This window comes from Rhagoletis pomonella, unplaced genomic scaffold (genome assembly GCF_013731165.1).
Source record: "Rhagoletis pomonella isolate Grant_MI unplaced genomic scaffold, Rhpom_1.0 Rhpom_scaffold_00009, whole genome shotgun sequence".
Taxonomy (NCBI): Eukaryota; Metazoa; Arthropoda; class Insecta; order Diptera; family Tephritidae; genus Rhagoletis; species Rhagoletis pomonella.
This window is the reverse complement of record NW_023458563.1, coordinates 37,273,122-37,294,200: the sequence shown is the minus strand read 5'-3', so window position 1 is coordinate 37,294,200 and position 21,079 is coordinate 37,273,122. Positions and strand designations below refer to the sequence as shown.

General features: G+C 34.5%; 1 protein-coding gene across 1 annotated transcript in view; it reads right to left on the bottom strand.

The window, feature by feature from the left end:
• LOC118745768 (twitchin) overlaps window positions 1–21,079 on the bottom strand; it is a 286,196-nt gene that overhangs the window by 203,890 nt on the left and 61,227 nt on the right. The window contains 2 exon segments of the mRNA XM_036479424.1: window positions 4,891–5,091; window positions 5,507–5,642. Of these exon segments, the coding sequence (XP_036335317.1) occupies window positions 4,891–5,091; window positions 5,507–5,642 (337 nt within the window).

The window sequence follows — 21,079 nt, the reverse complement described above, 5'->3', positions numbered from 1 at the left end:
TCTTTTATATGGAGGACACTGCCAGCAACAAACAATTGCTAAAAATCAACGGGATTTTACGGCAGCTTGAAACTTCCACTTCATTATAATAGAATTAAATGGTCTAGAAAACTGCATACCAAAATTCTGATTAAAAAGTTTGAAATTTTGGTGAAAACAAGCAGAATTTTTCTAATTTTTGTACACAGTTTGAAATCTGAATTTATATGGTGTTTGTTGTATACCAACTAGACGTTTATAAAAAAATAATAAACATTAAATAAACAAAAGACAAATGCCAAAATCGGTCAAAATATCTCAATTGTTTTATTTTGTGGACCACTATGTATGTAAATACTTACATAACTAGCATATGAGTTCTTATGCATTGAGTGCAAAAGAGTGTATTTTAGCACATATATTTTTATACCCGAGCGCACTTGTGCACAAGGGTATATTAATTTTGTTCACATAACGGTTGTTTGTAACAGCCAAAACGAATCGAGATAGATATAGACAAATGTATACATAAATGATCAGGATGAAAAAAGAAATTGATTAAGCCATGTCTGTCTGTCCGTCCGCCTGTCCGTCTGTCCGTCTGTCCGTCCGTCCGTGTACACGATAACTCGAGCAAAAATTGAGATATCTCAACGAAATTTGGTATGTAGGTTTCCCTTAATCCAAGGTAGGTTGGTATTGAAAATGGGCGAAATCGGACCTTAACCACGCCTACTTCCCATATAACGGTAATTTTCAGAAATACGAAAACTGCGATATTTTAGTAACTACTGGAGATTATTCACTCAAAATTGATATTTACAATAATTTTTAGACGAAAAATAAGAATATTATAAACTTTTGGAAAATGGGCGTAGCCACGCCTACTTATGGTTACATGTGTATATCTTGGTAACCGCTGCACCTATTTCTTCCAAATCTGGCACAGTTGTTGGCCTTGACACAGCATAAAAAATCGCCGAAACTTTTTAAAATCGGACAATAACCACGCCCATATCCCATATAACGGTAATTTAGAGAAATACAAAATCTTCGATAAATCAGTAAATATTGAAGCTACTTTATTCAAAATTGATGCTTGCAACAATTCTTTACCAAGAAATACGATTATGGTAAAACTTTGGAAAATGGAAGTGGCACCGCCCACTTATGATCTCATATATGTATATCGGTACCCGTTCTACCAATTTGTACCAAACTCCGTGTGGTTATTGTGCTTGCCACATATAAGCAAAACGTTGAAAATTATTGAAATCGGACTAAAATAACGGCCGCTTCTCATATAACGGTAAATTTCAGAAATGCTTGAAACTTCAATATTTCGAAATTGAAGGCGCTAATTTACTCAAAATTGATACACCTCGGCTTACCATCTCTCGGAAGGTTTCGGAAAGGTGAAAAAACATATATTTAATACTTGCGCCGGGTATTTAATGTTCGGCTTCGCCCGAACTTAGACTTTCTTACTTGTTATACATACATATGTATGTATGTAACTGGTTTCATGAATTAATACATTTATTTGTAATTCTTTATGGAATCGGCATCGGCATCGGTCGATTCTTTCTTCATAAGCCGATAAATGGCATCGGCATCGGTACCTGAAAAAAATTGGAATCGGTCGGACTCTACTTTGTATCACTTAGTATAAAAAATTAAACCATTTGGACCGAACCGAACCGAACCGTGGTTCAAGGGCATTCATGAACCCTTTATTGTACCGGTACAAGTTTTTTTAAGTGGTTTGAACTAAGTTTTTGAAGCGGCTTGCAGCAGGGTTGTTGCGAATGTTCGCATCCGTATTCGCAACCAAGAAGTTTCCGCGGCAATTTTAACATTCGCATTCGGACTAGCAATAATCAATTCGGAGCTTGTGCGAATGACGTGCAAGTGCACTGATAAAACGTATATCTGGCAAACAAAATGACAAATTGTACCCTCAGAAAAAAGTTAGCTAAATATATTTCTCTCAACACATGATTTGGTAACAATAACCATATAAGTTACTATAACAAAATCATGTCTTGAGAGAAGCTTATTTAGTTGACGTATCAAACTCTTTTGTCAGTGTAGCCAATATTTTTCGCAGGTTTGATTTATGAACCTTTAAGAAAACAGGTCTGAACCTGAAAATGCTGCATTTTTATTAAATATAATGCTTCAGTTTTTACATTTAAGTCATAAATAAAATAAACATTAGTTATTACAAATTATTAACTTTTCCATTTCTACATTAACCTAAATTACTTATTTTTTAAAAATACTTGACATTCGCATTCTCATCCGCGGATGTCTAAAATTCCACATTCGCAACAGCCCTAGTTTGCAGCCCTGCTGAATACCCTTTTCTTATATTCAGTATTAAATCGGGTTTGAAATATTTATCCAAACCCTTTAGCCAATCGGAGAGAACCTTTGGAAATGCTTCTCATTATACTGCTAAACAAAAAAAGGCAGTTTCTATCATTTGGCTGTTACGGTTAACCTAAATTTTACACCAAATATATTCAGCCTCATTGCGTAAGTCGTAAATTAGGATAAATTGTAAGACTCGACAACATTCGCATTCTCTACTGTCGTGCTGAAATAAATAAACGACGATAAAAAATCGTCGAAACTATGCAGTGCTGCCAATTTTGGGCAATGACATGAAATTTTCGATACGATTCGACTCCCGAAAAACGTCTTGCATTTGGCACGACTCTCGCAATGAGGCTGATTATAACTTGCTTACTAATCTACGAAACTTATGGTGTTTTCGTTTCTACCAAAAAATGTTGCCCTTCGATTACCCCTTTCTCTTTTCGTGATGTGTTATAGCATAAGGGCAAACCGGAAAATAACCGATAAATTTTGTATTTGTTTTTGTTCCTTTAGCATTCATAAAAAGCCTAGTTAAAATTTAAATGTGTTGAAAATTTTCGGAAGGGTACCGACAAAATCCATAAAAGTCCCGGAAAGTTCTGAGGAAAGGTCTCAAAAACCGGAAGAATTATGGAACATAAAATTTTATTATCAATGTCTAGTAGCCAGTAGTAGTAGTGTAGGACAAAACCTAACTTTATATATCCGGCGCAGGTATCAAATATCGTCTCTGAACTACTTTTGCATGATAAGTAGGGGTGTTTAATCGATTTCAAATGTTTTCGATAATATGCAGAGTTAGACTTAATGATATAATTGAACCTAGTTAGGTACAAATCGATTAAGTGGTTACCGAGGTATACCGTTGTAGTTATAAAGTGAGCGGTACTACGCCCAATTCCTAAAAGTCTTTAGCAGTTATTTATTGTTAGGAGATTGTTGTAACTATTAACTTGGAGTAAATTAGCGTCCTCGGTTATTGAAATATCGGAGTTTTCGTATTTCTGAAATTTACCGTCCGATTTGAATAATTTTAAACAAATTGCTTTTCCGTACCAAGGTTATTAAGTGCACCGACTTTGGTAGAAATTGGTAAATCGGTTACCGAGATACACATTTGTGGTCATAAGTGGGTGGCGCCACGCCCATTATCCAAAAATTTATAATATTCTAATTTTTTGATAAGTGGCTATTGTAATCATCGATTTTAAGTGAATTAGCTCCAGTCGCTACTGATTTATCGCAGTTTTCGTGTTTCTGTAAGTTACCGTTATATGGCATGTGGACGTGGATATTGTCCGATTTCAAAGATTTTCAACAGATTTCTTAGCGCCCTAGGCAAGGCTCGTACTGAGTTTGGTAAGAATTGGTGAAGCGGCTACTGAGATACGGCATTTCATCATAAATGGGCGGGGTCACGCCCATTTTCAAAAAATTTCATAATAATATTATTTTTTACCACAATTCTTCTCCACAAACTAATTTTCAACAATTTGCATCTAATATTTAATATCGCAGTTTTTGCATTTTTCGAAAATACCGTTATATGGGAAGTGGGCGTGGTTACAGTTCGATTTCGGCCATTTTCAATACCAACCTACCTTGGACAAAGGGCAACCTACGTACCAAATTTCGTTGAGATATCTCAATTTTTGCTCGAGTTATCGTGTACACGGATAGACGGACGGACAGACAGACAGACATGGCTTAATCGATTTCTCTTTTCATTCTGATCATTTATGTATACATTTGTCTATATCTATCTCGATTCGTTTTGGCTGTTACAAACAACCGTTATGCGAACAAAGTTAATATACCATTGTGCACAAGTGCGCTCGGGTGTAAAAATCATTTTCACTTAAATTGCTTTCGTGACACCGGCAGTAAGAAATAAAAAGCAGAAACTACCAGTTATTTTCTGCTCAAAAAAAGGTGGACAAACTTTGCGACTTCTTTTTGCCAATGCAAAAAATCATCGGTATTCCTCTATCGAAATAATTAAAGTCGAGTTCCTTCAAGTACTGACAATATCATATTATGGTAGAGATTTCGAATAGTGTCTTCGAAACAATGGACAATAATTTTTGTGCTGTGTATTTTTAAGGTCTGAAACTAAAAAAATAAAAATGTATGTTTGTCTATGATAAGTTTTTCTTTTTATATTTATCAATAAGAATTTTTCTTCAAAAAATCAATAGGTTTGCATTAAATTAAAATTGTAACGAAGTATTTCTTGATTATTTCAACCGATGGGTAATTTTGTTAAGACGTAATTAAAACTCAAGTTAATTCAAGCAGAATTTTTTTAGTTTAAAATAGAGTGTCGCTTTTAGGGCTCCCATTGATTAAGTCTTTGTTACCGCAAAAATAATTTTTAGCAAATGGCCACAATTTCAATTATCAATGAACTCCCTAAGTAATGTATGTAGGTGTAAGCGCAAAGAAGATACCTTTATCCACAAAAGGGACTATTAAAATGTGTAAAACTATTTTTCGACTTATAGGAACATAAAACTGATTTCTTACTTTTTTGAACCGCTTTCGAAGTTTAGATTGATGGTAGCCACACCTTCGCCGTGCTGATTTCTTGCCCGCGCGCGATATTCTCCTTGGTCACTCGACATAACACTGCTGATTTCTAATCGTGCCATGTGGTAAAGTTTTTGATCCAAAGTTAAAGACATTGTATATCTTCCGCCTTCCTTGAGTTCCTCTTGACCATGAAACCTTTTTGAGAATGCACAAGTTTTTCGCGGGTAATTTTTAAACGAAGAGTACACAACATTTTATACGCATTTGCTTGCACTCCTAAACAAGTAAGAATCATGCAAACGATATATTTAATCGACACCTTAAAATCGTAAGTGCGGATTGGTTAATTTTGGGGAATCTTGGAAATGGTCTGATGTCAGTATATTTTAGAGTTCAGTATAGAGGCTCTTATCATTACCGACTAAGAAAGAATGGCAATTGCCAAAATATATGTTTTAAAAGACAATCGGCAAATGAATCTTCGCCAGAATTACATTACAGTGACAAAATTATGTAAACAAATTTCTTACTTGTTTATTTAAAAGGCGTGCGTCATTGTTACAATATTTGTAATTATGCGTATAAGTTTAATATTAAAACAAATTCGTACCACGATACGGTTGGCTTCGGATCTCCGACACATCTGCATTCAAACGTTACATTGCCTCCGTCTTCACTTTGGCGTATAACTGGACGTTCAGTAAATGTAGGCTTAATGCCGTCTTCAGGCACTGGTGCTTCATCGCCTAGATTTGTACATACATATACATATATTGCATGGCTTTAACTTTCAAACATGGATTCATAATTCATACGAGAAAATTCAGTTTTTATATTGAATTAAAAGAGACTCAATTTAATATACCTACATACGTTTATAAGTATATGGGTAATTCCATATCATATTTACAACTGGAAAACAGATTTGCCTGAGACAACTTTTTTTGTGAACTTAGAGTTTGAAAAATATCTCGTAAAAATTACAGAGTGGGCCGTTCAATAGTTCTTGTTTAACAAGTAATTGTTTATAGCCGGGTCAGCTGCAAGCACGCGACTTCCACTTCTAGGCTAACCAACGCGCCTACTAAGTATGTATGAAGAACATGTTACTAGTTACACTTAAGTTAGAAATGCGAAGATGGTCATTTTATATTAGGGTCTGATTATGGCAACTAAACGTAACTTACGGGCTCTCACTTAAACATTCTCTTAAATGGATGTTGCTTATAACTGAACAGTCGAAACTTAACAAAATTAATGCCACGTCGAATCTGTTGCATTTTGATTATTTAAGGTCTACTTTGCGTTAAGTTAAGTTAAGTTGTCATAATCAGACTTTTAATCACCCATCTATTACTAAATCTGGGCAAAAAAAAACAATAAAAAGCTAATTAACGTTGCGTAATTATCTACTTATGTTATCGAGTTGAAGGCTTTTTTCTGAGCAATGAAAACGGAATTTACAACAAAAACTGCAGAACGTACACAAATTTCGAAAGATTGCAAAGGAATCAACAATTTCAATATTATACAGCATCTAAACACAATACAAAAACGGAAGAAAGCTTGAGCATACAATTTCGCAATACAATTTGTTTATTGATTAATTGCATTAAACTAAACAACAAACCAATATTATTGTAGTAGTTCACGCTTTCGTTTATTTTTAAAATGCGGGGTGATTCAGTTTTAAAAACGCTTACAATTTCAAATTTTGTGCAGGCAGAGTAAATAATTGGTCTAGTCAAGCAAGGGAGCCATTAGTTTCATCTCGAAGGAACTTAGTTAAAACAAAAAAACAAATCGTCAAGGAGTTCCGATAAAAATTATTAAACAATATATTGTTGAAGATGAAGAAACAGTTAATACAATGCAAAAATTTGCACCAGTTATAAGTCCTTGCTTTAAGTTCATAAGCTGATACATAACGCTTGTATTTTTTCGACCAAAACTGTAAATTACTGCGAAAAGAATTCCGTTTCGCACTATCTTTATTAAAAAAAAAATTTAAGTACGAGTATTAGTTATTTTTGGAAATTTTTTCAGTAAAATAAAAGAACGTATGGTACTATGTGTACCTGTTGTACACCCCGCGACAAAATTATACGGTCTAACAAAAGGCATGTCAATCCAAATTTCTAACCTTGTACAAAAATCTTAAAAATTCCACAAAGTTGCAACGGTGCCACGCATTTTCTTCCATACAAAGTTACTAAGTTCCACAATCTTCTTAGCCTCTTCAAACTTGCACTTTATTATAACACAATTTAATGGGCTACAAAACTGCCCAACCTGAATAAAAAGTTTGCTTACAGTTATGAAAATTTGTTGAACTTTTCTACACAGTTTCAAATATGAGTTTGTGAAGTGCTTAATTATTATATTACTAACTAGGCTTTAATAAAACATTAAATGAACAAAATAAAAGTTTTCAAAACAGGTCACAATGTATTGTCCCTATTTTTGCATTTGACTGTCTATGCATTTTTATAACGTGTTTCCACGTAGTTTCCTGTAAGCGTATATCGTTATACCTGTGCGTTAAAAAATTTTAGGTATCAAAATAAGTATTTTTTCGTATTAAACCAGTGCCTTTGAATGAAAAAAAATCCGGAAAAGAAATAGATACGATCGTTATTAATACGCAACAAACAACAAGTCAATTTATATTTTCGTTTTATTTCCTTAATTTTAGAAAATTTGCGTTGTTTTCTGTAGACTGTTTTATCGATGTTTTGTAGAACATGTAATTATTACACGAGAACAATATTATCCCTTATTTTACCTGCATAGCAAAATATAAAACCTCAGTTTTTTCGAAGTTCACTTTGTTTTTGAAATAACCGTGATCTAATCTTTTTAGCAGTAAAGTTTCAACAAATTTCGACCACTCCTTTTTTGTGTCCATTGTTTATATGGAATCGGTGCACTGTGCGTCGCGATCGCTTGAAGCGGGAGTCGGGCTATCGCGTACTTGCTGCTGACACGGCTACAAACAATTAGCTGTTAAATAAAAATTACTAAATGACCCGCTCTGAAATTTTTATGAGGTATTCTTCAAATTCTAAATTAATAATTTCTAAGATTTCCATTTTTAGTTACTTTTTGCATATAGCGCTTTTGAAATGTCGTTTATATTGGATATACATATGTATGTATGTAGTTTTTGACATCATATACAATGTTACCATAAGTTAGCATTAGGCTCGAATTATCCTTATACCGCAAAGGACCAAATGGTCTTTGCGTGGCATAAATTCTGATTAACCTAACCTAGCCCAGTCAGTATCATAAAGCGTTTTTCCAGTGGGAAGGGTCGATGGTGGCAGCCTTTTGGCGGCCATGTTGTTTTCGAAGCACTGTCTAGCGTGTTTGTTCGGCATTCAGTCACTGACGGCAAATCACAATACATATTATGCAAATGAACAGCACATCCAAAAGATGCAACTTTATTAACAAAATGATAGTTTTTTAGTGCGAACGTTCTTCACTTTCCAATTCTTAATTAAGAAAACAGATTAACCATACAAAATTTCTCCTCTGAAATCCGAGTTATAAATTACTCCTGCATTAAAATGAAACTTTTTCCGTACGCAAGCCTGTTTTTTCGACTATTTTTGCGAAATAGAGGACAAACGTGAAAGACAAAAAATAAAAAACAATAGACGACGCTAAGCATATACGCTTGGTAGATAAAAAAAATGGGCTTATTTTCACAAGAAGATCCCTTAATTTGTTGGAAACATAATTGCAAAAAAATTTCAAAATTTTTCTTTAACTGGCAACGAAGTATCTCACGCACCACCTTTCGCAGTGATCTCAGAAATAGTGTTTAGTGCATCGGCTAGCATTTATGTTGAAGATAGGGATAGATTGTTGCTCGATAATGCTGGAAAGCTTATTTTCATAATAAAAGATATGAAAATGCTGAAGTCTAGAAAAAAGAAGTCTGATGAAGAGATGTGGCGATCTCCGAAATAGCTGCTATAACTTCTACCGCTTAGACTGTTGCTTTTTCAGTTTTTCCTAACAAACAATCGTGGTAAAAAGCTCAATAAAAATATTAAAAAAAATTTTTAACTTTAATTGTTAAAAAGAATTTAGCCTGAAGTGGATTATAAAATTGAAATATCTATCACAGCCCTAATTTATAGTAGCTTAAAGATTATCTCTATGAAAAGTTTCTAGCCAAAGGGGTAATGAAGACGGAAAACTAAGGAAATCCCATAGAGATTATGAAAATATAGCGATATGTGGTCAGCGGGTTTTTTTCTACTTCTAGCTTAATTCGGTAATCTAATAAACATTTAAAAAATAACTAAAAGATCTTTTTAATAAGATTTTGCTTCTCGATACAAGAAAAATGTCTTCTTGAAGTAAAACCATAGAGATGTCCTATTAATTTTGTTCTATTTTATTAGGCAATTTTCGCTATGTGGGCCATTTTAAATACCAATTTTTTTAGTAAATATTAAAGTATTCCTCCTCCACACTGCACAAGCGATCTGAAAATTTAATGCATAGATACATACATACACAGTAAACTCAATGTCCCAAGTCTACTTAAATTGCCTAACTTCGCCAATATGTATCCAATTTCAATAAATGGGACATCAATTCGTTCCCTAAAACAGCAAATAATGGTAGCTTTCATTGAAATTGTTGTAGTAAACGGTGGTCAAAATTGAAAAAATTTAGAATAATGGGGGTTTTTCAAGTTTACTCAATAAAACTCCAAACATCCAAAGTCTAACAATAAATTTTTTTATATCCTTTCTAGGGTCTATTTGTCTTTTGTTTATTTAATGTTTTTTTTTTTATTTTTTATAAAAGCCTAGCTGGTTTTAAGGCAAACACCATATAAATTTACATTTAAAACTTTGTATAAAAATTATAAAAATTCTGAAAATTTTCACCAAAGTTTAAAATTTTTTAATCCGAATTTTTTGTTGGCACGCATTTAATTTTTGCAAAATTTTGTTCGCTGGCAGTGTCCTCTATATAAAAGAAAATGGTCGAAAAAACGTGAAACACCATCAATCAAAAAAATTCTCAGAAATCAGCGGGATTTTTTAACAACTTCAAATTTTCAAAAATTAAAGGGATTTTTAGCAGTTTAAAACTTGAACTTCATTAGACTAAAATTAAATAAACTAAATTAGCTACAAGACTGCGAATCAACATTTTTTTAGATTCTGAAATTTTCCAAAATTTTTAGGATTTTTGTACAATGATTGAAATTATGAATTTATTTGGTAGCTTTTATACAAAAATATCAAACATTAAATAAACAAAAGACAAGTAGCCAAAACTGATCAAAATATCGCACTCATATTATTTCGTGGACCACTGTTTGAACCCCAAAACCCCACCTGCGTTCGCCTATGAATAGGATATTTAAAATCAAAAATGGCGATATATAATACACGGACTACTTCGGAGAGAACGTTTGCGTCCTTAGAAAAATTGACCGCATTCTTTTATATATTTAAGTTTTTTATTTAATATCTATAAATTGAAAAAGCATCAAAATTTTATGTGGACTTACAGTAACTGATATATAAATACTTCACGAAAATCATCCTAAGATAAGTGTAAATAGTAGGCTGATTGACTAGGTTTTTCCAAACCGGTTTTAGCCGGTATTTTCCTATTTTTTGGGGGGTTTTTCAGCATTCACATTTAAAGAATACGCTTTGATACGCTTAAACCAAAATGCATCTATGTACATACGTACAAATTTGATATGCGTTTATTCAAAATATCTGCAGATTTACCAAACGGGTTTTTTCTTAGTTTCGATTTTCTTATTGTTTAAATACGATATACATGTAGTACTGTTAAATTTTAGTCAAACAAAGCTCAGTTAAAAAGCTAAGCAAAATGCAGCTTAAAGTATTTTTTCGTAAAAGCGCATTTTGTGAGGCACTGTATCGAAAAGGTAGCTATAGAAAATGTGTTTATGTACATGTATTCCACCACATCTGATTCCATTGGGGATTTGATTCACTAAATGATTTGATAAAAAATAATAACAACCCGGAGATATTTGAGCAAACAATTAATTCAAATATATGTTTTAGAAAATACTTACAATAATGCCAGGTTAAAGACTAAGGAAAAAATATGTTGATACAAAACTTTTTAATGTTCCAGCAAAAACTCTGATTCTTTGGTAAGCGCCTACTTTTTCTATCGATGGAGTAACGCATTACAATTCACCTCAAGAGAAAATTTTTCACTTTCTCGTTTACCCACTGCATTAAAGGTAAGCATTTTACATTTTCTCGCTTACCTCCAATGGCAATGGTGGTAAAGTCCGTGCACTGAAGTAATGTGTTCTGTAAACTAAAATGTAAGTGGTTAATCTCGATTGGGAAGCATTTTTCGAAATTCACCACATACCTTTTAATTTACAGAACACATTACTTCAGTGCACGGACTTTACCACTTTATTAGTAGATCTCCCAACTTTTTAGCTATGTTATATTTTCTACCATTTTTACCAACAAAGGCTAAAAATCTACAATATTTTCCGGAAATAAAGCAAAGCGAATCGCAGTGTAAATGAATGTCCATATTTTGTCATCGGACACATCTAAAATAAAAACGAAAAGTTAATTCTGAACATAACCAATTTAAAAGTGAAATTGCATACCTATCAGCCGTTTATGTAAATATTTTTCACTTGTAATAAGTTTGTGTGGGAGACTGCCAAACGAATATGTTGCAAACTTCAACTATTTCAAATCTAATTTGAATCAAAAATTTTTTTCAGCCTTCTCTAAATTAAAACAGGGCCCGTGTTCGGATAAAATTCGATTCGATATTTGAGGTTACGGCATTCGGTAGTGAGTTTGCTTTTTCAATTCAAATTTTCAATTCAAATTGTTTTGGAGTGAAAACAGCTGCTATTTTATTTCATTCGATTCGAATCAATGCAAATTTATATAAGACAGGGTACAAGCAGCTGATTTCAAGCGAATTGTACTCACTGTCAAATTTATGTGTTGTTGTTGGTGTAGTGTAGTTTTTTGTTTTTGTGCTGCCGCTATCATCTTATATGAATCCGCCTTTATTCAGCCAGTAAGCATTAAAACAAATGAACAACAAATACATAATTTTGACATTAACAGGCCTTTTCTGCAAAAATTTTGTTACCCGTAAATAAAGTTCCAGGCAATTTTTAAATCTTTTTTGCATTCTGCATATTGGTCAATTTTGTTACCATCTCATAAGCAGGTAACAAAATATTGCCCCGTGAAGTATGCAACACCAGAATTCATACAAACTTTATAGCGGAATTACTGAATAGATTAAATTGTTAGCAAATTACTTAGAACTGCGGTTACAAGAAGTGGTGTTATTTTTTGGTAACAAAATTTTCCGGTGTCAGAATGGTCGGTAATGCAGCGTTTTGGCTGCATTTAAAATGCAACATTTAGCACTTTCGAACATATGTTTTCGAAGAGCGTTCATGCTACCGCATTTAGCAAATGTACATTTACGCGAGTTCGAAATCGTATGCTTTTGACAAACAGCCGTGTTCCAGTCGCTTATTCAGATCCGTATCTATTACGATCAATTCTCACGCAGAAGATAATGTGCAAAAACCCTACTGAAAAGGAAAAAATAAATTTTAAACCAAAACTTCAATACAAAAATTTGAATTGTTTTAACCATGACCGACCATTTGTTTATGTATATATTAATTTGTCGGTGCTGTCAATTAAAATTTCCTCACTTAATTAGTAAACAAAACAAACAGAATTGTTCACAAATTGATCCAGATTTCTATCAGCATCACATCGATATTGACTTTTCTTAACTTTTCTTTATCCAAATAATGTAAAATAATAAATGAAATCCCGATCGGCGATCACTGAAACGTAGCTAGCCACTGTATACTCGAAAATGCAATGTTGCCACTTTTTCTCATTAAACCATGTTCGAAGGTTGCTTTTAGCATTTAGATTCTTAATGCAAAAACGGAGTTGCATTTAGTTGCATTTAGGTGACGAATTTTGTATGGATAAATGTACATTTAGAGTAGCATTTAGAGCTAAATGCGCTAAATGTGCTTTTACGCGTAAGCAAAAACAGCCCATAACAAGCAGAATAGGCCTGTTAGAATCACCGAGACGAAAATTTAGCTGCTCTGGTAGCACGGCCGTTTATGAATTCGTCATGTTTTACCCTATATGAGTAAAAACTATCTAATATTGTTTCTTTATAAAGCGAACGTGTGCAAGTGCGGACGTGGTTTTCTTGCGCTCCTGTTATTGATTAAAAATAGCGAAATTTTGAATATCGTTTTGTATCTAGCCTAGTTCAATGAGACCGTGACTCTATTTTTTTCGTATCTTTTTAAACAAAGTCGATGTGAAAGTTATAATTTAATCATTAAATAATCAACATGCCGCTCAAAAAGTTGATCGCAACCAAGCGAAGGTGCAATGCAATAATTGTAACGAGTTCTACCACATCAACTGTGTTAGTATTTTGCCTGCCGATCGGGATTTTTTCACAAACTCTGACAACAAGTACATGTGCAAAAAGTGCGCGGCTATTCACCGAAAATCTCTTCTCTCTCCCCCACCTCCCGGTAACCATCAAGAGGTGGACATTTCGAAATCTGCATCGTTTTCCAAGTAATCTATTCCCGCTCATCTCACCAATATCTAAAACTCTACTCATAAACAACAGCTTTCGAAGTTATCGCCTACGTCTTTTGATAATAGTATTGAAGAATCGCAACAACAATTGTCTATTCTACCAACTATTCTTAAAGCTTAAACATACGGCAGCATTGATCCGGATTAACTCTGGCTTAATCCGGATCAACTGCAGTTAATTCCCGAGTTGATCCGGATCCACGCTGCCGTCCGTTTATGCTTTTAGTGAGCTTAAAGCAATTAGAGCTGTGTAAGTTCGTGCCTTAGATTAGATTATTGCTCTCCATACAGACAAAAAAAACTGTTAATCGATGAAACAACTAAACTGCACGCTGAATTACAGGCTAACCTAATATTCACGCACGCCGCCAATCTATTGTCAAAAATTTCTCATGCACATGCAACTTGTATGGGATCAACCGAAATTGAACGGCGTGCGTATGAAGCTAACTCAATTTCAAATTTCTGTTCTGCGTGACATTTTGATTTGACGTTTCGCTCAATGAAATCAAATGCAATCGCACACAAGCCAATTTCGGGTGACGCAAAAAAAAAATCGACGGCATGTGCACCAAAACGCAAGCCGCGAATATTAGGTTAGCCTGTTAATAGCCTTGCGTAAACTGCATACTGAATATGTACTCGTTGCCCTTGCATCGCTCACCGCTGTGATGAGTGAACTTCGCCAGAATGCCTCTCACTATAAGTGCCCTCGCGCAAACAGTTCAATCGAGTCAGTGCTTTTCTGCTACTGACCAGATCTATGCCATGGCAACTGCCTCTCGCACAATTAAGCAAAGTAGTGGTACAGTTTTCTCCGTTTCTTCAGTGGCCGACGCCGCCTCTCTGCCTTCTGGCTGTCCTGCTTCTACTAATCCTGCTGTCATAGTTGCCAACTTGGTGCTTTAAGCACTAGATTTAGTGCTTTTTGAAAACTAAAACGCCAAAAATGGTTTAGTGCCTAGTGCCCTTTTTAGTGCTTTTTTCGGGTTGGCTTTCTGTTATGGCCGTTCGTTAAAGGGGCGGTGGACGAAAGGTAAGTGGGCGTGGCACCTCTAACCCACCTTTTTAGAGAGGGAATGAATCGCCATTGACAAAAATGCAACCACCGACCAACTAGGTCCCCTATGGTTCCCTAGGGACCCCATAGAATAATTACCAAAAAACACAATTTTCCTTTGCGTTTATTCGCTTGAAAAATGTTAAATATTCTTTTGCACAAACATTTTTATATACAAGACATTTTTATAAAACACCCAGTAACCAAAATAGACATTTCTGGGCGGTAGCCCAGGTTTACGACACAGAAAGGGAATTCTAGTACCTCATCCTTTCCCAAGGTTACATCACTGGGGCGGTAGCCCCAGTTAGGTCACACAAAAAGGAGAATTCTACGTAGTAAGGGTTATAATCTCTAAGCGCGGCCGAAGGCCGCCTACGCAGAAAGGAATTCTACGCAAAAATACTATGGACGCCCACCGCACCTTTAACGAACGGCCATAATGGAAAGTTTCCCCCTTTTTTATGCACTAAAATTTCTGAATTTACAAGAATCTACAAATTTAAATGCACTGAAATGCAAACCATGATTGATAAAAAGATGAAGTTGCAAACCCACGTTCTTGCGTTCTTGTTAAATTGTATTCGCGTTGAAAATGCTAGCACGCAGATAAGTTAAGTGTTTATTTTTTATTTTCTTGATTATTGATTGATTACACAGTCCGAAAAATTTTAACTTTTTTTTCGATGCTGAATCTAAATCTGGCTGCAGAATTTCTCTACCACGTCAGAATTTTGAGATATCCTAACCTCTAAGTGTAAAAACACGGTTTATTATAAAACAACAAATTTTTTCGCTCATTTCTACTTAGGGTATCATTAAGTATTACTCTTCCCCTTCAAAATTCAATTTCGTTTGTTGCGATTCAATTGTACTTTCTCCAGATGTACCAGTTTTAATGTGCAGTACTTCAGTATTACTTCGTAAGCATGAATGTGTATTTATTTATACATGTAAGTATTGTTTATCTTTTTAATTTTATTTACCACAAACTGTTATAAGAGAAAGTATCCTTTGATTAAAAAAAAATTTAGTGCTTTTAGTGCGGTAAAGCGCTCTTTTCTCCAAGGTCTGGTGCTTTTTGAAATTCAAAAGTTGGCAACACTGCCTGCTGTCATTACGCAATTGAAACCTGTAATGCATGCCGACTCTGCTGTTGTTGATGCTGGAACTGTGGTATCACATTCATCTGCCATTTCTACTACTACAGTCGCAGCTGCAATTCCTGTTGCGGTTAACATTGGATTTACATTACAAACGTAACCAGCACTGAATTCTTTCTCTGCTACTGCTGCTTCTGCTGTTATTAACAGGGCAGCGACTTCTGTAGCTTCTAACATGACTCCTAGTACTAGTGGCTCCTAAAATGGCTAGTTCTTATATCTCTAAATAATTTGTTTACCACCACGGTTGCCGTTTTGGTCCAAATGGACCAAATTTGGTCCATTTATTTTCGTTTGGTCCATTGGTCCAATTCTTTTTAAAATGGTCCATTTCACAAGCCTTTGGTTAGGTTATTATCACCCATTCACTTCATGCAATAGTTTCGCGTCTTCAAATTTTTCTATCCCTATGTTGAATATCGTCATCGTTAGTAAAAGTGACGATATGGCCATTGTCAGCCATGTTACTGTTGCGCTGACGATCGTCGACGATAACGATAACGATGACAATATTCAGCATAGGGCCGATTGGAAACACCTGCTAAAAGTGTGAGCTCGCCTTGCCACTGATCTTCAAATATGGCGTGGCTAATCATCTATCAAAGCACGCTTCAAAAAATATCGCGGTTTCTTGCTAATTTCAATTGCTCGGTGGCCAATATTAAAGTGGCTGGCAAAAATATGGAAAGGTAGCAAAACTTTATTCATAGCATTTAGCACATGAAAATAATATTCGATTTCAATGGAAAAGATATTAAACATCTTGAAATTATTACACCACATAAAGTTCTTTCTGATACTGATGTATCAATTTTGCCACTACTCGACCAATTTCCCGCATTTGTAAATGATGCAGACATATAGAATTTCAATTTCGCAAATTGAGGCTGAGTGAAGGTAACTTCAAAAACTGTACCAATATAGAACGTTTTTGGGATCAAGTAAGTCTGATTAAAAATGGATTGGGTAAAGCAGCCTTTGGAGAATTGTGTGATTTAGTTCATAACATTTTTAGTTTGCTTCACAGTTCCGCAGAAGCTGAGCGCAAATTTCTTGATTTAGCATTAATAAAAACGAAATTATGAAACATATTATAATTTAAAACTTTAAACGATATAATGTTAATAATATACAATTTTTATGAACTTTTGATGCAATATAAAAAAAATCGTTATAAAAACTGAATCGGCATATTTTTTGATAAAGAGGAATAAACTCCACTCAATTTCCCGATTTAATACAAATTGGTCCATTTTTACCATTTGATCAATTTTTTGGTTCGAAAAATAAATTGGAAATGGCAACCGTGTTTACCACTGGTACACTGCCTGTTGCTGTTAATTCTCCTATGGCTTCTGTTAGAATTACTGGATTACTGTGCGTCGTAATGGTGCCCCCAGGAGTAGGAATATTGTATATGGTCGCAATGAAAATGCCGAACTCGAAGTAGCAAAAAAAAGCAGTGGGTACATTTATCCGGCTCTGAACAAAGTAAATATAATCTCATATATTTCTAAATATGCTGGTATCGACAGCAAGTATCTTGCCTGTTATAAACTTATAAAGAAAGGTGTCTCTGTGGATTCTCTTGAAAGCGTTAATTTCAAGCTCAGTGTCTCAACAGCTTACTATGACAAGATTCTTAACCCTAATGTCTGGCCGTCTAACATAAATGTTCGACCTTTTCGGTTTTTTTGGAAAGAATCTAAGTCCGACAAGGAAATCTAACACTATTAATTCTGATAACAGCTGCTGTGACTCTTCTTTGAAAATCTATTTCCAAAACATGGGTGGCATGCGCGCGAAGTCTAAGCAGCGTCTCAAATGGATTATGATGTCTTTATATTCGACGAAGAGTACTTCGATCCAGAGATATTTAATACGTACCGCAAGGATAGAGATTTGTTGAAGTCGGGTCACCTCAAAGGTGGTGGTGTGTTTGTCGCGCTAAAGCGTTGCCTGCGTTCCTCAGCCTACCAACTTTTACATCATGATTCTATAATCGATCAGCTATGCGTTAGCGTCTATGGCTCTTTTGGCACTACATATATTTGCGTGTCATATATACCACCCAGTAGCTCTGATAGCTTATATAATTTTCATAATGAAAACATAGTTGATCTCTTCGATACTAATACGGATTCCCACTTTTATATTTTTGGTGATTTTAATCTGCGCGTTATTATCTGGATAGATTTACAGAATAATGGTATTTTGACACCTACTGACGTCACGATCCCAAGTTAATTATATATTTAATACGCTGTCTAAGATGCTTGATCTATCTATTACTTGTAGATGAAAATTTAATATTTAACATCTCTGAGAGTAACCTACCTCTGTATAAGACAGACAAACATCACGTTCCACTTGTTATTTCCCCAAATTTTTTTTGTTGTAATCCCTATTCCGAGCAACTCGTGCACTTCCGCTTTTAATTTTCGGATTACCAACTTCTGTGAGTTACTGCACTTAGCGATATTAACTGGGCTAATATTCTTTCATGAATGATGTGAGCGTATGTTTTGACACTTTCTTGTCTAGGTTTACAGAGGTATTTTCCACTAAAGTGTCTCCTCTTCCTCCTAGACTTCATAAATTACCATGGTATAACCCTACTCTAAAAAATTTTAAGAATAAACATAATAAATATCATAAACTGTATAAGGCCAACACTGCGAATGCTGTTCTCAGGGATCAATAAACGAGTTATGTGAATCAATTTAATGTGCTGGATAAGTTTCTTTATAGTCATTATATTGGTAAACTGGAAGCTGGGCTAAAGAAAATCCTAAGGCTTTTTGGAATTTTATTCGCTCTAAGCGTGGGCCCTCCACATACCAATTTGTATTTGCTTTAATGGTAAATGCTCTCAATCTTTGCCTGGCACAGTTGAATTCTTTGGTGAGTTCTTCAAATCAAACTTTGATAGTGAGGCTGATAATCTTAATTACTCTCACGCTCACTCGAAATTATCAGAACGCATTGACTTTGGTTCCCTCACAATCACAGAATTGGATGTTAGCCTATGTCCACGCTTAAACCTTTGATATAAAGCGACAGTGATGGGCTCAGAAATATTTTCAATTCATCTATTGATTAATTTTTCTTATAACTACTTGTGTATCTAAATCTATAGTATTTAGCAACGGTGGGCAATCGGGGCTCTTTGCTTAGCAAAGTGCGGCTCTTTTACTTTCTCTTTGCTTAGAACATTACTTTTTAAAACACATACTTCTTTGCTGGACATTTTTTTCCCCTGTGTTGTTTTTTTATTTTATTCTTTTTATATACACATACGAAAATTGGGATCGGAACATTATCCGCAATTGGAGAATGAAAATTGGCTTTCGGACTTAATGTTCTTTACTAAGGAAATGGAACATTTGCAAAACTTGAATTTGTCTCTACAAGGAGATAATAAAAATGTTTTTGATTTGTCGCAAATTATTTTAAGTTTTGAAGCTAAGCTACGTCTTTTTATTTATGATCTCAAAAAAATAATATTTCGTAATTTTCCATGGCTAGAAAAAAATATTGCACGTGATTTAAAAGCAGATTTTGGGAAAAGATTTGCCAATTTATATTTATTATATTTATTTATTTAATAATCCAGAAATTATTACATTTCATAAAGATTACAACGACTTAAAAATAAGAAAAACAAACCAAGTAATTAATACATTTAATATTAATTTAAAACGGGTTTCCGAGTAAGAAAAGTCTAGAACAGAAGAATTTGAGAGCAAGTTGAATTCCTTTAGAGCCCTGAGTATGGGAGCATTAGAAGCATATTGAGTTCTTACCTTTTCCAAGGAGAAAGTTACGTGATTTCTCAAACATCTCTGAGGCACAGCGAAATGGATACGTCAAGAAAGTATGGGTAGTCTATGACACCACGTACTAAGTTATAGACAAAAGTAAGGGAGAGAATAGACCACCTACAATCTAAAGACTTAAGATTAATAAGTAGACATCTACCACGGTAGGAGGGAATTGGGTGGACAAAATGCAGAGAATGAATGGCAAAACGAACAAATTTTTTTGGGATTCGTTCAACCCTATTGATATGGCCAGCGTAATAAGGTCTCCAAATTACGGCGGCATAGTCTAACTTGGAGCGCACCAGGGAGGTATAGAGTGACTTTAGGGTATACGGATCAGAAAAGTCTGAGCTGAAACGTCGAATAAAAGCCAACATAGAGTATTATTTAGCTATCGTGCAGCTTAATTGACTTTGAAATGAGAATCTATAGTCAAACACCACGCCTTGTTTAGATTTGGTTCTAAGACCCGATATATTTTGAAAATAGAGTTTCAGACGTTTTGGGATGACTTCTGGAGGGTCAACTAAGCTTCTTGCTGTGGTACTCCGTCTTTGGGAAAAAAACGGAAAGGACGAATCTTCACATGCGTTGGCCAAATGTCCGCATTAAGCACCTTTTCATAGCAGCATTCCGACACCCCAAGTTTAAAATTAATTTTTTTAATGAAAATCTTTTAGTTTGTGATAGGCTTGTCTGATCTGTTCTTTTAGTGTAAATAAAACGACGTTATTTCTCTTACGGCCCAACGTTTCGCTAATCTTCTTAGCATCTTCAGGGGCGTGTTTATTTTATTATCTGTTACAAAAATATAAATACATACATATATATATGATAGTAAGTAAAGGAACAAATACACATACATATACATAAGTACATATAAAAATTGCAAAAGAACATCTGAGATATTGAACACAAAAAATACTCACATAAAATTCGTCATTAAATTAACTACATAAATCTACTTTAATCCATACCACCTTCTGTGGTAGCTTTGTCCAAACTAAAAACTAAATTTGAATTCTATAAGCATAACAAGTAGGCGGCAGAAATGTCATCGGTGTCTTCTTTTTTGTTTATTGTGTTTCCCCTTTTTTGCAAGATCCTTAAACTTTCTAATGTGTATCTGGTTTTTTCCCGTTTTTCTATGTCGATAATTTTTGCGTTTGCTAAATCTGCTGAGTGCCCAGTAGTTCGTATGTGTTGTGAAAGCGCTGTACTAGGTTTTTGTTTTTTTATATCTGTTTCATGTTCGTTTAATCGCGTGCCTAGGGCTCGCTTAGTTGTTCCTATGTACACCTTTCCGCATTCTTCGTTCTCCTTACCATTACATTTAATTTCATAAACTACGTTACTTTGTTGTTGAGCATCTATTGAGCATTTTGTTTTTGTAAAAACTGTGGATAATGTGTAATTAGATTTGTATGCAAGTGTTATGTTCTGTTGTTTTGCAAAGTCGTG